The sequence below is a fragment of the Pavona decussata genome, unplaced genomic scaffold, assembly GCF_977016875.1.
Source record: "Pavona decussata unplaced genomic scaffold, jaPavDecu1.1 SCAFFOLD_602, whole genome shotgun sequence".
NCBI classification, from domain to species: domain Eukaryota; kingdom Metazoa; phylum Cnidaria; class Anthozoa; order Scleractinia; family Agariciidae; genus Pavona; species Pavona decussata.
In genome coordinates this window covers 3,438,612-3,455,157 of record NW_028145860.1, presented here as the reverse complement: position 1 = coordinate 3,455,157, position 16,546 = coordinate 3,438,612, and the positions used below count along the sequence as shown (strand labels likewise).

At 39.6% G+C, this 16,546-nt stretch overlaps 1 protein-coding gene across 1 annotated transcript in view; it reads left to right on the top strand.

Annotated features, from left to right (window-relative positions):
• Positions 1 to 15,845, top strand: part of LOC146449429 (von Willebrand factor A domain-containing protein 8-like) — a 35,641-nt gene extending 19,796 nt beyond the window's left edge. The window contains exons 23-39 of the mRNA XM_085101246.1: positions 164 to 239; positions 1,294 to 1,429; positions 1,829 to 1,948; positions 2,293 to 2,345; positions 3,060 to 3,212; positions 4,548 to 4,699; positions 6,213 to 6,324; positions 7,064 to 7,202; positions 7,808 to 8,614; positions 9,130 to 9,352; positions 10,016 to 10,238; positions 10,638 to 10,691; positions 11,344 to 11,555; positions 11,980 to 12,214; positions 13,105 to 13,263; positions 13,977 to 14,314; positions 14,795 to 15,845. Of these exons, the coding sequence (XP_084957372.1) occupies positions 164 to 239; positions 1,294 to 1,429; positions 1,829 to 1,948; positions 2,293 to 2,345; positions 3,060 to 3,212; positions 4,548 to 4,699; positions 6,213 to 6,324; positions 7,064 to 7,202; positions 7,808 to 8,614; positions 9,130 to 9,352; positions 10,016 to 10,238; positions 10,638 to 10,691; positions 11,344 to 11,555; positions 11,980 to 12,214; positions 13,105 to 13,263; positions 13,977 to 14,314; positions 14,795 to 14,903 (3,301 nt within the window). The 3' untranslated portion in view covers positions 14,904 to 15,845. The remainder of the gene's footprint in view (positions 1 to 163; positions 240 to 1,293; positions 1,430 to 1,828; positions 1,949 to 2,292; positions 2,346 to 3,059; positions 3,213 to 4,547; positions 4,700 to 6,212; positions 6,325 to 7,063; positions 7,203 to 7,807; positions 8,615 to 9,129; positions 9,353 to 10,015; positions 10,239 to 10,637; positions 10,692 to 11,343; positions 11,556 to 11,979; positions 12,215 to 13,104; positions 13,264 to 13,976; positions 14,315 to 14,794) is intronic.
• The last annotated feature ends 701 nt before the right edge of the window (positions 15,846 to 16,546 follow it).

Sequence of the window (16,546 nt, the reverse complement as noted above, 5' to 3'; positions counted from 1 at the left end):
AACTCTTATGTATTTCATGCTGTGCATCCTGTAATGGAGTGGCATCCCATCCATTGAGTACCTTACCAAGGCTGTTGCCTTTGGAACAACACCATAGTAAACATAATAATGTGCATGTTACACAGCAACACCACTCTAATGAAGTTTATTGTGTATTATGCAGGGATACCACAGTCCAGTCCCTTACACTGCAACCAAACGTTCAGGATGGAGTCATAATTTACGAAGATTCACCTCTGGTCAGTGATCATGCGCAAAAACAATGATCCTTCCTACCCTATTTCATGTTTTCCTTGTCTTTTCTCCTGTGTTGCCTTTAAAGAAGCTCAAAAAGGTTCTTCATTATCTTAGTCCTCCCAAAAACCTTTCCTTATTCTTGTATCTTCGATATTATAGCTCAGTCTGCTTTCTCACTTAGCAGTTAAAGTCATTCTTTCTTTTTGTCATCCTGGCCCGCCTAGATTAGCTTTGTTACCTGCGGCACCAAGAAATTGTACATGTGTTAATTTTTGATAACTTAATTTCTTGTTCTTCACTGCCATTTTTTGCAGTGGCCTACAAAACAACATTTCCGTCTGCTCTGAATTAAAAATGCAAACAATCATTTTTCTTCCCTCAAGAAAAAAGCTGTTCATTCTACTGGTAAATGGGAATAGGTTAATGCTTTCTTAGTAATAATTCTCTTGTCTTACAGTTAAGCAAACTTCCAAATAATGATAACAATGGAAAGAAACACATCAGAAAGGCATGAGAAAGCTCCAACTCAGCATATCCAAGATTATATTGATTGAAACTCATAACACAGCTGTCTTTCATGCTCAGTCAGTGTAGCTAATCCATGTGCAGACTACAAATTTCCAAATTTGGAGCTCAAATTTGTCCCATTTGAAATTTGGAAAGTAGAAAATTATGCCAAATTTGGAATAAGTGCTGTTCTCAAAACTTCTTTCACAGTTTATGGAACTAAAATTTAAAAAAAGTTATAAATTTAGATCAAGAAATTATGTTTAGACTATACTGCAAGCAGTCCCTTTCTGGATAGTCGAAAGGGCGCGCGAAATAGCCGAGCACAAAAAAACTGGAGTGAACGAGCAGAGGGAGGCTTGGGGAGAGGCAGGAAAAAGGGGAAAGGAAAAGAAAGGCTTTCCTTCCCACCTCTCCCCCAGTCTCTTCTCGTTTATTTCTCCTCGCTCCAGTCTCGCGCACCCTCTTGACTATCCAGAAAAGGGACTGCTTGCAGTCTACGTTTAGACCAAAAGGTGAATGGCACAATCCTTGGTTCTGTTTTCTCAGGTTCGCGCTGTCAAGTTTGGTCACGTGTTGGTCGTTGACGAAGCAGACAAAGCACCTACTCACGTGACTTGTATACTAAAGTCCTTAGTCGAGAGTGGAGTCATGGTCCTTGGAGATGGTAGACGGATTGTGACAGGTACATGAAATACAATTTGCATTGAAAGTTTGGTTTTCTTTAATTGACCGTATTCTGGAATACCAATAAACGGAATAGCCTCTCAATTTCTTGCTTTAGGTAAATTTAGGAAGATGTATCCGCAAATAAACTTTGCAGGCACGCAATATTTAATAGCCGTTTTGTATTCCCTCAGCTACAAAAACGTCTTATATTAAAGCAATTTTTCGTAATCCTAATGTGTATTCTTATTCAGAAATAGCACCAATCGAACACAACCTTAAATTGGCGTTGTATACCCTGTGTTGTAGTTGTCTTTAAAGGCTTACGTGTATTCAAAAGGGTTTAGATTTTGTATGAATTAATTTTCCTGAAGTGGGAAGCCTGCTAGTCTGATAACTTATGTTTGTTGTTTGCCAGGTGATGACACGACTCCCCTGCCTGAAAATGCTATCAGAGCTCATCCAGATTTCCGAATGATTGTTCTCGCCAATCGTCCAGGATTCCCTTTCTTGGGAAATGACTTCTTTGGATCCCTTGGTAAGGGACTTGTGATCAGCTGCAATATTTCTCTAGATCATTATAAACAACACCATCATAAAGAACTGATGCATAGCTTGCATTTGAATGGTTACACTCTAGAATTTCATCCACAGACTCAAAAGTTAGAACCACCTTGTACAACGTAAAAAAACCAGCACCACAGGAAAGTACTGCTCAGAAGCTTTCATTTGAATGGTCACACGTTAGGGTTTCATCCACAGACTCAAAAGTTGGACAGCATAATGGAACTTGACTCAAGATACCATTTTAGTTCTTTGTCAGTATCCGTTCACCTTGAAATTTGAAAAACACTTGACGTCGAGTTATCGTCTTCCTCTCAGGTGACATATTCAGCTGTCATGCGGTGGATAATCCAGACTTTGAGTCCGAAATGGTAAGTCACTTACTCCCCTTCTTAAGTGAATACCTCACCAGATGTTACTGTATCGTAAACCTGATCTTTGTTGTCATCCAAATCCTTTGCTTTATCATCCTTCATATAAAGTAAATAACCTCTCGCGAGCGTGCATCTGTGAACAGAAAATGCTTCATATTTCTTAACTAAGATGGGTACTTGGGGTCTAAAACTAACAAATAGAGTTGTTTCCTGTTGTAGTTCAGTCACTGTAACTTTTATCTTGGTTAGAAAAACTAATGTAAGCAAGTGGAATTTGAAAAATATTCGGAGAGGTTTTTATTTGGGGAAAATTGAAAGCGGAACTGTTCCGCTGGAAAACTTGATGATTTCATACACCGACACAAAAAGGGGACGCATATTTCATAAATCAGTGGTTCAGTAGTTCACCGTAAGACAGAACGGATTAAAGTGTTTGTACTGGGGTGCTTACCATTTACGCAAACCACCCGGATGGAAATTTTCGGCATAAATACGAAATGATTTAGCTTGTCTTACCATCAGCTGTAAATCCCAAAAGGAGTAATAAAAATACATCACTTTGACCAGAAGCCCATAATTTCAGAAGTACTACAAATGGAATGATGCGTACCATTTGATTTTCCAACTGGAATTTCCGGGTTTTCCATGTAAATGGTAAGCACCCCTGTACTGCACTAACACTGTATTTCTGTATCCTTCACTTTCATTCAGTCGATGTTACGTCAGTACGGTCCCAGTGTTCCAGAGGAGCTCCTACAAAAACTGGTGAATGCGTTTGGTGAATTGAGATCCCGAGCTGATCAGGGTTTGATCTCTTATCCTTACTCCACCAGGGAGGTGGTCAGTGTAGTAAAGCACTTACAGGTAAGAGGGCCCATGTTTAAAACTGCACTGAAATACTGGAAAAGAAACAACACCACATGAAGGTACTGCTCAAAAGCTTTCAATCATCCACAGACTCTAAAGTTAGAACCACCTTGTACAGTATAATAAATAGCACCACAGGAAAGTACTGCTCAGTAGCTTTCATTTGAATGGTCACACTTAAGGATGTTATCCACAGACTCAAAGGGTAGAACCACCTTGTACAGTATAATAAACAATATCACAGGAAAGTACTGCTCAGTAGCTTTCATTTGTATGGTCACACTTAAGGATGTTATCCACAGACTCAAAGGGTAGAACCACCTTGCACAGCATAATAAACAGCACCACAGGAAAGTACTGCTCAGTAGCTTTCATTTGAATGGTCACACTTAAAGATGTTATCCACAGACTCAAAGGGTAGAACCACCGTGTACAGTATAGTAAACAACACCACAGGAAAGTACTGCTCAGTAGCTTTCATTTGAATGGTCACACTTAAGGATGTTATCCACAGACTCAAAGGGTAGAACCACCTTGTACAGTATAATAAACAATATCACAGGAAAGTACTGCTCAGTAGCTTTCATTTGTATGGTCACACTTAAGGATGTTATCCACAGACTCAAAGGGTAGAACCACCTTGCACAGCATAATAAACAGCACCACAGGAAAGTACTGCTCAGTAGCTTTCATTTGAATGGTCACACTTAAAGATGTTATCCACAGACTCAAAGGGTAGAACCACCGTGTACAGTATAGTAAACAACACCACAGGAAAGTACTGCTCAGTAGCTTTCATTTGAATGGTCACACTTTAGAATTTCGTCGACAGGCTCAAAAGTTAGAACCACGTTGTACAGCATAATAAACAGCACGACAGGAAAGTCCTGCTCACTTTGACTTTGGGGCTTTGTGAAAAGATTAAAAAGTTAAAGTTTCCATGGATTTCATTTCTCTTGGTTTTCACTCTGGAAGGGAAGTTCTATTCCTCCCAGAGAAAAAGTCGATGAACGTATTCTTGTCACTGATTACATCACGTCACGTGCTTAGAGCCAAGTTCGTCACGTAACTCTCATTTCATGTCTACTCGTACTCGTCTCAGTTATGTCACGAAGCAGACCAGAACTCGGGACTTGGGAGAACTCGGATTTTTTTTCCGAGTATGTCTGTATCACTGACGGAGGAAATACATCTGTCATACGCCATGTACCTCAACTCACCTCGCTTTGCCGTTGTCCATTTCTCTCTTGATTACTGAATTTTTCACAGAAACTTTAAAGAGGATTGCTAAAAACCTTTATTTTTTAATACTATATTTGATATCTTTTCTAGGCTTTTCCCAATGAAGGCTTGGCCAATGTGGTCCGCAATGTGTTTGACTTTGATTCATATCACGCGGAAGTAAGGGATGTGGTAACGGAAGTGCTCCACAAGCATGGGATTCCTGTGGGTGCTTCCACCAGGAATATCAACCTTTCTAAAGAGTAAGAATGGGAGAGAAAAACGAATTGAAAACTGAAATAATGACCATAGTAAGAAAAATAGACAAATAACAAAATGGAGAGAGATTGACCTTAAATATATCCGCTGATCAGGTGCACCCTGAGTTTTAGGAGGGGGAGATGTGGTGTCAAATAAAACAGCAGTCTTTCAGTCAAATTTTATGTCAGAATCTCATGGCTTGGTACACAACCATCCGAAGTTTAGTACGACGCTTTTATAGAAGAGAGAACTGCTTCCAAGAAGTCACGAGGAGAAAGTTTCCAGAGAAAAATTGAAACCCCTGGTATGGAGTAAAAATTTGGTGAAAATGGTGAAAATGCTTTGACAGAAAAAAATAGTGATGAATGATTCGCAGTAATAAAAGGAACAGGTTTCCAAAGCAATTTTTTTAAAAGTTAACGACACTGATCCCCTAAGCGCTGCAGTTTGTAAAAATAAAATTGGTCATTCATTTTTATTTGAGGAAAATATTGTTTAAAATATACACGACTGTAAAATACTTTAACTAGGGTAAGTAAGACAAAAATACCAGTCAAATTGCTGAATGAAATGAGGTGTGTTAATCGGTGATGATTTCGAAAGTTACTATGTTTTTACTTTCAGTCAGTAATTATTCAGGGTTCATACGCAAATTTTATAATCCAGAAAAGTTCACTTAAGGTTTGAAAGTCCTTGAATTTTTGAATTTTGAATTTTAGGAGGGTTTCTTCGTTTGCGTACGAAAAGAAATAATTTTAGCGCTTTCCAAACTGTCGTTGTAATAACATTATAACAGTTTCATAGTGTATAGTGGCCTTGAATAATAACATGCCATGTTTTAGTACAGGGAAACTGAAGTAAGAAAGGTCGTACTTATGAAATGCTTTCTCTAATGTTTCCTTGAATTGTCATTTTAAACGCAAAGATATTTAAATAATAAAAAAAAGAAAACTCTGATTGTTGTCAATGCCTCTTTTGTGTCTACACCCAGAAGTGAACTTTAGTTGTGTCATGTATTCCATTCAGAGGAGCGATATTTCCGGGATTAATCAGTGAATAGAATGAAGGAGGCCTTGACCGACCAGAGTTTTTTTTTTTAAGCCCTTTTACTCCTAAAAATTCTCTTGCTCAAACTTGGGGTATTAGTTCAAACATAAATTGCAAAATTGAATTCTGATTTTAACGGAGAGAACTGAAGCTATTTCCTACTGCCTTCAGTAGGCCATTGTCACGATGGTGTCATTTACTACAACTACCAGAATCCTTCAGTTTGTTGTTTTCTCTTGCAAATTAGTGATATTGTTATCTAAACCTCAATGGGGTTACAAAATTGAAACAAGAAAGGAAAACGAAGAGGATTTTCGTAGTTGTAGTAAAATAACGTCATCGTAAAAATCGACCCCCCACCTCCTGGATGAACTCATTCATTTTTTCTCCAATGTCTCACGTTATAACCAGTGGTCCAACGTTACTCAATGTGTTCATGCCTTGCGGTTCTTTCTGTGTTGTGTCCAGGTTTCCTCTGCCCTCCCCAATCCTGGTCTCCACTTGGCAAATCCCTGGTGATGAGAATGGGTTCAACGAAGGAATCAACTGCCCAGTTGAAGAAAGAAGACTAAAGATTGGGGTTAGTTATAGAAAAACACAATAGAATGTCGGAGAAACTTGAAAGTTCCATCCTGGTGACAGTAAGCTCTGTTTTCACTGGTACAATATATCCACCACGTCCATTGTTTTTGTGGCTAGGGGCGTTGTTATGCCCTATTACGTATTGTGTGCCTCGCTCTGAGAGGTAGTGGGCTTAGACCTGATCAGAGCCTCTGATTAGATGGAAAGAGAGTTTGACTCAAATAGGAGCCAATCAGAGATGTTATCCATTGCTACGTCATGAAAATGGAATGTTTTGAGTCGTTCTTCGTGGCTTCTTTAACGAAGGAATGCACCGTCGGTTGAAAACGTAGAAGCTCACTTTCCTGGTAGCTTATTTAAAAACCTTTTTTTTTTGGGGGGGGGGGGGGGGCATTTTGACGGAACAGTTATCACGAGTGCTGTAACTGTTGTTGAATTTGAAGCTAAACTGTAAATGATTTTAGACGTAGGTGTTGCCTTTCTAGTGACATGTTAGACCTTGTAAAGCTGGACATCAACTTGGATACTTAAAAGAAACATTGAGGTCTATTTCATGTCCATATTTCGTCCACCTTTGATTTTTCCGGTTTCCAGTTGTGTTTAGACACAGGATGGAATTTTTTTGTGGATTTCAAAGGAACCTTTACCAGCCTTACCCTGGTGTTGTTCTTAATTACTGTTTTAACGTCCATAAATATCTTCGCCGTGTGTTATAGCAATTATTTTGTTGTATTCAGGGCCCAGCTACTGTTCCAGTAACTTCCAGAGAAATTGAACGCTTTAATGATCGTTCGTACGGTTTCTCTGAACAAGTTGGTCACTGGGATCTACCCATGCACGAGGGAGGAGTGGTGATGAGTGCTGCAGCTGGGCCTGGTAAAGAGTTATCATTTGGCTTGGCTTTGAACCCCAGTTTGTTTGTTTTGTGCGCAGTGCAATTAGTTAGACGTTTATTCAGGTTTTTTCACCATTTGGTCGCATTTCTGCTTTCTTGATCAGTTTCCTTGCGTTTTTTAGTTCAGCATTTGACTTTTTTGCATGTTATGACCAGATTTGATTACTTTTGTTTTGGTCTTTCCAACTGTTTAATCATAACAAAGCATTTTTATTTCATAATTTATGTAATGGTTAAAACACGAGCAGCAGTGTTTTGTCGGGATTTAAAACCACAATGCGCATCCCAGTGCTTTTAGACCCGATAAAACACGTGCTGCTAGTTTTTTGAACGCCTTCAAAAACATTCCTGGAAAAGCGTGTGTCAAGAGAGTTCATAACAATGATGCTTTTGTGAACGTAGGAAATTAGCAAAGAAGAAAAACACCACATACTAATAAGGAGGAGGTTTTATCGGGTTTTAAAACCACTGCACGTGATGTTTTATCGACCATTTGATAGGTCAATGGGCTTACGAATTATTGATGAGTTTTTGAAGTCATATAAAGAAATGTTTCAAGTAACACATGTTGGTTTATTTTTCCTAGGAGGTAACAAAGGAGACTGGATCCACATCCTGGCATTTAACCCTGTCTCGCTCTACTCACAACAGGCCAATCAGGATTCAGTGTTATGTATGGACCTGTATGACCTGTTTCCCAGGTCTCATTACGTCATTCCTAAGCTCAAAATGGCGGCTTTAGGAGGAGACCTTCAAGGCCAGGTGCTTATTCACGAACAGGACTCAAACTCGTTATATCTGTTGAACCCTTCCAAAAAAGAGCTTCGGACTCTGAATTTCAAGTCCTTAGTTGACAACACCAAAGAAAAACTGACCCGTCACTTTTCAGTTGAAAATGGAAAGTTTATAATGAACTCAGAATTTGCGCATGAAAATAGGGTCATTGTTTACCAGGAAGACAGCAATAAAATGGACGTGGTGGATTTAGTGGACGGAACAACTCAACACATCACTGTGCCATTTATAATTGGACAGTTTCACCCTTTCTCACGTGACCTGTGGCTCGTCTGTGAGACTGGGACCGACAGGAAGTACCTACTCAACAAACCTTACCCAGAAGCCCCTGTGCCGTGCGTTTTACATCCAATCACAAGCAACAACTTGGATGGAGAGGAAAACGAACAGTGGAAATCGATATCAACTCGGAGCTTACCCCCTCAAGCTCTTCCTTTGAATGTCGGAGAAGAGAAGCGATCTAGAAGTAATCGATTACTCGTCGGCTCCGGGGATTACGCGACAGTAGCTATAGCACAACCCGATCAACTGCTTGAAAAGTCTCCTGTCAGCTTTTATTCGTTTAAAAGAGAAAAGAAAAACAAAAGTGAGGAATCAGGTATGTAAGTAATTTAATCCTTTCAATCTCACACTAGCGTGCAGTGTACTTAACATTCATACATACTTTATTTGATACACTTGGTCAGTTGAGGCAACTATAAAAGCTGGTATGGACCTACTAACGAAACAAACTAAAAACCTAGTACCTAAATAACAAAAGCATTTAGGGAAATTATTCAAGGATGCTTATTTACATGTACCAATAATTAAAGTATATACATACAATCAATCATTTTATTTCAATAATTTAAAATTTAACAAATTAGTCTCATACAAATAGTCTCAATAGTCTCATTACATACAAAAATATCAAAAAAAGAAAAGAGAGATTTGCTTAAATGTATTACATATAATGATAGAAAATGCCAAATTTTGGTTTGCAAAATATTGAAAAAAAATCGACATAAAGGTGAGTACATGTAGCTTTGTTTCGCTGATTAACACATTTGTTTGTTATCGTTCTCGCTCTACCGATCAAGTGATTATATTTTGTCGCTTTTATTTTACAATCAGAGCGTAAAGTAGCTCCGCCTTTGGACAAGTTTATCTCCGAGGACACAGTCCCTCCTCTTTGTCTACCTGGCACGGCTCAAGTTGTCCGTCTAGTACCAGGATCTACCATACCAAAGGAAGACCAAATGTCGGAAAAGGACAAGGAGTCTGAGGACGAGGATCCTCGATATTTCAGGTCGCAAAGTCCACTGGGATACTTAGAGGTGGCCGATGTTGGAAGAAGGTAGGCATAAAAATCCTGATTATATTTGTTTGAAAGTGTTGTGTTCGAGTTTATACGTAAAGATGGTATTATGTTTGGTGTAATAGATCAAACACGAGGAAGAGTGTTTCCTCCGATTTCCAACCTACCGAGGTTGGAAAAACGAGGCGCAGCCGAGTTTTTTTTAACCAACTTCGAGGTGTTTGGAAATAGGAGGAAACACTCTTTCGAGTATTTGATATAGCTTCTTAATATAATTCTTGGAGAAATTTTATGATAATTAAGATCACATTTCCAAACCTCCTTCACGGTAGTGATTTCTTTGTTTTCTCCTCATGCATTATTAACGAGTTTGAGAACTTTAAGTCTTTCCCTGTTAAGAATGACAATAAACATGACATTGTAAAAATTATCACGTTGAATATACTGAGAAACAAATGGCACCACAGGAAAGCGCTTCTCATGAGCTTTTGCCATAGTGTTTCTGGTACCTACTCATGAAACTTTTGGACCACACAACATGGACCATATTTTGAGGAAGAAGAAAAAAACTTGAACTGCCTCATTCTTGTCTTTCAGTCTTTAATGTTTTGGGAAGAAAAGGGTACTTGCAAAACATCTATTTTCGTTGCTTTTATTCTCGATTTTGAATTTTCCCGTTTATATATGTCTTCCCGATTGCAGGTCAGTCCGTTACATTCCATTCCCACCAGGTCGTCACGACCTGCCGCTTTACGCGCGTATGGCGGGAAAACCTCTAGTAATAGCGCCGACAACATACGATGGTATCGTGACTGTTGACGTGGCCGGCCGCGTGCGATTATGGGAGACTGGAGTATCAAATCTTGTGAGTTCATTGGAGAAGTGGAAGGGACTTATCGGCGAGGACTATCAGGGGCCCCTACAGGTTCGACTATTTATATTTATAAGTGTGAAATGAAGAGACAATAATCGCTATTGTGCACTAAAATATGCCGGCACAGCTATTTGTTAGCAGACATTACCTGTACAAGTTTGGATACCAGAGGTTTTTCCTTGCGCGCCGCGACTTCGACGCGGAGGAAGAATGCCTGTTCTGCAAGCTAGGTATAATGAGGCATTGAATCATTCGCTCCGAAATGGATACAAAACCTGTGGGTGGCTTTCTGTGGATGCGAGTTTTGCCGCACGTTGGTAAAGTGACAGTTTTTGAAAAAACAAGTGGCCTACGTAAGCAAAGAAAAATTGCTGGTGCAGCTGCAGATTAAGCCTGGAACAAGTAGCGTAGTTTTAAAGTTAACAGTTTGCTTTTATGTCACTAATTCAGGTAAATTACTCGAGAGAAAGTGGTGAAGACGTCAGCAGTCCGAAACACGGCAAGGTGAGAAGGATACTAACGCCTTTTACAGAAAAAATGTACACCAAAAATCTACCATTTTCCTGCCCTATTTCAGACTAAAATGTGTCAGTTTTAGTAGATTCTTAGATTTGTTTACTGCGGCTAGATGAAGATATTCAAGTCATTTTTCACACTGTATTTCAAACCCGCTTTAAAACTATTGCGTTTGTAACCCGTGAATGCACAGAATGAGTGAGACGACTTTGAGGAGTGAGTGAGATGACTCGCTTTGTTGCTCAGCTGTAAACTGGTACGGTTTGTGTCTCATATACATGTGATATCTACCCTATAACTTTGAATACCGTTGACAAGTGAATGTGGACTGTAAAATCAGTTGCTCTCTTTGTCACGGGACCCTACAGGGCTGTGACATACAACTTTAGGAAAATGAACAACTTACAATTGTTTCAATCTAAAGCGGTTAATCTACATGCCAATTGATACAGGTAGGCAAACTTCACCCTGTACTGATAACGTCTCGCGAATCGAGAAAATTACTGAGAAAAAGGTTAATTTCAGGAGGAACGTATGAAGAGAGTAGTCCCTTCCCTGGCTCCTCCCATGTAGAATAAAAACTCTCAGTATTGCAGTTGTCTTGACAACTCACCACGCTAACACTTTCATTGTATTGTAGGTGGACCCTGACAACGCCCCTCATGTTGGAGGGAACACTTGGGCCGGAGGCACCGGGGGTAGAGATACAGCGGGGCTTGGAGGTAAAGGGGGCCCGTATCGCCTGGACGCGGGACATGATGTGCATCAGTTGTCTGATGAGGAGAAGGACGCAGTGCCCGATGACGTCAAACGTGCCGCGCGGGAAATGGGACGGCGTGCATTTAAACAAAGGTTGGGATTTGTTGCAAGAACTGTCTTATAGACTATAGTAAACTTCCCAAGGAAACGACCCCAAAATTAGCAACTGCCACCCACTAAAGAATGTGGTGAAATAACAATCCCTAATGTATCAAAAGTAGAGACTCCTGATGGACTCCTGACTCCAGAAGGTATAAGTTCAAAACTTCCCAGTAGACCTGCACCCTTCAAAGACTAGATATTTTTACTGGACCCTGATAACCTGCAGCTGCATTGTTTTTTAGGGTTGGGAACATTGTTCTGTTGCTTGTTCTTTTGTCTTGTCGGTCAACCATGTAAGACGTTGCAAACGGTGCAGATCGCCACTTCCTTGCAGTCTAGGTATTAGATAGTTGTAGTTTCCGTCCTACTTTTCCTTCAACCAAATTCTTTATTTTCCTATCTTTTACAACGTCAGGTTGCGTGAGATCCAGATGAGTGAATACGACGCCGAAATGTACGAGTCTTTCTCTTCACGTGTTCGCCGTCAGGTCCAGTCCCTGCGGGTAATCCTGGACAGTTTACAGGCGCGGGGAAAGGAGCGAGTGTGGCTTCGGAACCAGACCTCTGGCGAGCTCGACGATGGTAAATTGATCGAGGGACTGACGGGAGAACGAGCGATCTACAAGAAACGAGGAGAAGAAGACCCAGAGGTACTGCAAATAGAATCTGTCTGTTGAACGAGCAGTAAGGGTGTAAGACAGTAACTCTCTCATGCAGCCCAGAACTGCAGGAGAGACATATCAATACAGTTACTTCCCACGGACAATTAGGGATTGAATGCACTGCCATCGGGCATAAAACGTTGCGAAACAGAAAACTCTTTAAGTCTGCACCTCTTTGAATAACTAGTTATTTTTACATTGTCTAGTTGCAGTATGCACTTCACACTTTTATCTTAGTAGTTCCCACACCTGCAGAGCACTCAAGACAAGATAGGAAATTATTGTCTCGTAATTGTTAGATGCAGATAGATTGATCATTCCCGACATGACTTTTTCCCTGGTTTTAAAACGACGCTTGCTGCAAAGTCTTGAAAATCGTTCTTCCGTATTCACTTGCAAATAATTGTCATTTTGCTAAATGGAAGGCCGCTCCTACACGAATGCAGTGCCTGAATAGTGTTGTTCTCATAATCAGGTTGAATAGCAAGCTGTTGTGGTTTTTTAAGGTCCTCCTTGGCTGTATGACGTGACGTTTTATATCTCAAGTGTTAACTATATTTTCTATCAATCGTTCGTTTTGGTTAAATCGTCCTTCCTTTAAAACAACAAGTTGCATTCTTTTTGCTAAATGACTATCGTGCCGTACACATCAAAATTGAGTTCATAGCTTCTTGACTTTATTTTAGCTAATTTTTGGATAATAACGATATTAACTTTTCTGATAATAATAATAACAATAATAATAATAATAATAATAATAATAATAACAATAATAATAATAATAATAATAATAATAATAGTAATAATAATAATAATAATAATAATAATAACTTTATTAATGTGTCAGTAATAATTACATATCTTTTTCATGTTTTAAGCTTGGAACTCCTCAGCGCCTCCCCAAGCGCCTGCGGTTTGTGGTTGATGTCAGCGGTAGCATGTACCGCTTTAACAGTTTAGATGGAAGACTGGGGCGAGTGATGGAAGCAGCCTGTCTGGTGATGGAAGCGTTTCATCAGTATGACAACAAAATTAAGGTACTTGATGTCACGTAATCCTCCCTTTCCAAAGATTTCGTGACTGCAAGTGGCCAACGAATAAGTATTACCTCCTTGGGCACCAGATTTTTATCATCATCATGATTTGAAAAAACAAAACAAAAACGATTTATGTTAAAGGAGACCAAAATGCAATACCCCATGAACAAAATAGAAGCTATATACTCTGGAACGCACAATAATTAAAGACCCCGAATGAGCTTCCCAAATGCACTTCACCATCAACGCATTTTAAGTTTGTAGGTAGTGCCTCATATTTGAAAACAGTCGGATCCGAGTAACTTCCCTTTGTCATGCCCCATGCGCCTTTATCATACTGCACATTCTATTCTCTCTACCTCGAACAAACTAGCTGCAAGTTAGAACGAGGAAAAGACAGGGGCGGCGCGAAACGCAGATGCTCAGGGTAACTCTCGCGTGTGTTAGCGTTCACTCCACATTGCCAAAGGAATAAGAAACTGTTTGAATAAAGAGAGTTCTATTTGTTACTGTACAGTAGAATTTCCTGAACTTTTTGCTTCACTTTAATCCCCTATAAATCCAACTTTTGTCAACTTGAACAGCTATTGAAAGAACCAGAGGGAACTTCTGTTAGTTTAACTGGCTCCTTTGTCGACATTTCCCCGAAATTACAACTTGTTGCCTACTAGTTTGCGGTAGAAATGAAAATGATGTCGTATGTTTTCTTGCAGTACGATATCGTTGGCCATTCGGGAGATTCTCCGGAAATCCCTTTCGTCTCCCATGATGCACCGCCAAAAAACAACAAGGAACGCCTCGATATAATGAAGCAGATGCACGCGCATGCGCAGTACTGCTGGAGTGGCGATCACACTTTGCAAGCCACGGACATGGCGATTTCACGGATAACAGAACAGGAAGCTGATGACTATTTTGTTGTTGTGTTGAGTGATGCCAATCTAGAGCGATATGGTATACCTGCAGAGGCCTTCGGGAAGGTGCTGACGTCAGACGCACGGGTCAATGCTTTTGCTATCTTCATTGGTTCACTTGGTAACCAGGCAGACAGGTTGGTACATCTGACGCCGGACCTGTTATCTCTTTCTTTTAGTTATTGTTTACATTGTTTGGGATGTTTCCCATTGGGATCGATTATTAGACCCTTTATAAGCCACTCCTAATGGATATCACACCACTCGACGCCGGCCAGTTTATTCAAGGCTACTTTTTATGATCATGTTAGGGTTTAGTATGTAGTTATTTTACGCTTATTTTTTCATTTGCAACGGTTATTTAGTTTTCTCTGCCTCCGCTTACTTTGTATTTATCATTTAGCACATCACATCAGTACTTACGTTGTCACTTGTCACAAGTGGAATTGGCTGTATTTAACCATTGTCCAATTTTGACTTCCCTGAGGTTTTAGACTCTGTATCAGTAGTTAAGTGTTGACTTTGGCAATTTGCGCCTAATATGAATGGCTCAATTTCTACAATTACTCTGAGGTAATTTTCCATCAAATCAAGTAATTTCTTTACTCTTTTTTAAGGTTGGTGAAAAAGCTGCCATCAGGAAGGGCATTCGTCTGCATGGACACTAAACATCTTCCACAAGTCCTGCAACAAATCTTCACCTCCGCCATGCTCACTTCAAGATGACGACAAGCTTTTACACGAAAGGATGTCTCAATGCTTTAGAGATACTTCTGATACCGTACCATACGTTGCATTACATAAACATACTGAACTAAGTTTTCTATTAACGAAAAATCGACGAGAAGAAGCCATAAAAAACGGGTCTTTGGCAAGCAGTCTAATCCAGTGTTCAATTATAAAAGATTGCAAAAAGCCAAATAATTTTAAAAGATTACTATCGAAAAAAACGGTATTTAGGTCGTGTCTTCAAGAAAATTACCATTCAGGGAGGGCGTCACTGACTAAACACGAAACGAAGGATACCAGAATGAACCGAATTGAAAATGACCCCGGGAAAAAAGGTGTTTTAGGTAGTTTGGGTCTTTCAGGTGTCATTTCTTTTCATTACGCCGGCATTCTGGTACCATTCTGGTTCATTCCGTGCTATTCCAACACTTACCTGTATTTCGTAACGCCTCTTTCAAGGACAGCAGCGCAATCGTTGACTATCAGCGAATAGTCAACGATGATGTAACCAATCAGAGTCACGTTTTCTTAATAACGCACAGTGGATGTGCCGCAAAATATACACAATTATGATACAGTCTAATAAAAGTCAATTTCATTGATCGTTTTCTTCCGGTTTAGTGAGAGGGCGAGATTGAGAAGGACCTTGTGCGCACGGGTTTGATTATTAGGTAATTCTAAATCTCTCTGTTGTTGACGAATGCGGAAACGTACACATTTTTTTTACTAAATTGCTACTTTTAGGTAACCCCAAGAAGCCCAAAATTGAACTGTGTGTAGTGCTATTCAAACTATTGCACGTGTGGATCGTTGGACGCGTCCGCTGTTCAGCGCTTTTAGCTGCAATATTATCAACATCTTAATTTATCTTTGGAATAGTAGGAATATCAACGCATGATAAGCATGCAGGGCATGCGAATAAACGAAATTATCACTTGAGATGAGTTGTGTGGTTGTTTAATTTTCTCCTCCCAAATTCATTATACAGAATGTACAGCGATCACAGAGGACAATTTTTTTTACAGTGCGGAGCTGTTTTCCAGTTTTGTTGTTGCTTCACCGCTATACTACTCCTTGCTTGCTTCCTCAACGGTTCTACAATACTCACACTTAAGGTGGCTTACAACAGTTTCCAACACTTCCCTTCAGTGGTAATTTGATTGATCATTACCATTACTCTTTACCAATGGATACTTCAATAACGGTACCATAAGCCCTAATTTTAGCTTTAAGCGATTATAACTTTAACTGAAAAATAAGCTCGGTGACCCCGTCTTTTACTATCATATTGTAGTGAAAAAAATCAGAGCCACCCTAAAGTTTCGAAAAGTTAAGGTGACTCTGAACCTATCCCTTCAAACTTGGCAAAAAATTGCGCTTTTGATTTGATAGTAATAAACGGGGTCACCGTGCTTTTTTTTTTTTTTATAATCACTTAAACCTAAATTTGCGGCTGTTTTTAACAGGTTACATTTTTGTTGTGGTTGTTCACCAATAATTAGGAATTTGTTTGATACCATTACTGTTGTATCTACTGACAATGAGTGGTGGTATTGGTCCGTCAAAGTTTTTGAACTTAAAAGTGCTGGAAAGCATTTGAAACCTGTGATTCTGGAGAAAAAAGAGGTTTAATCCAGTTA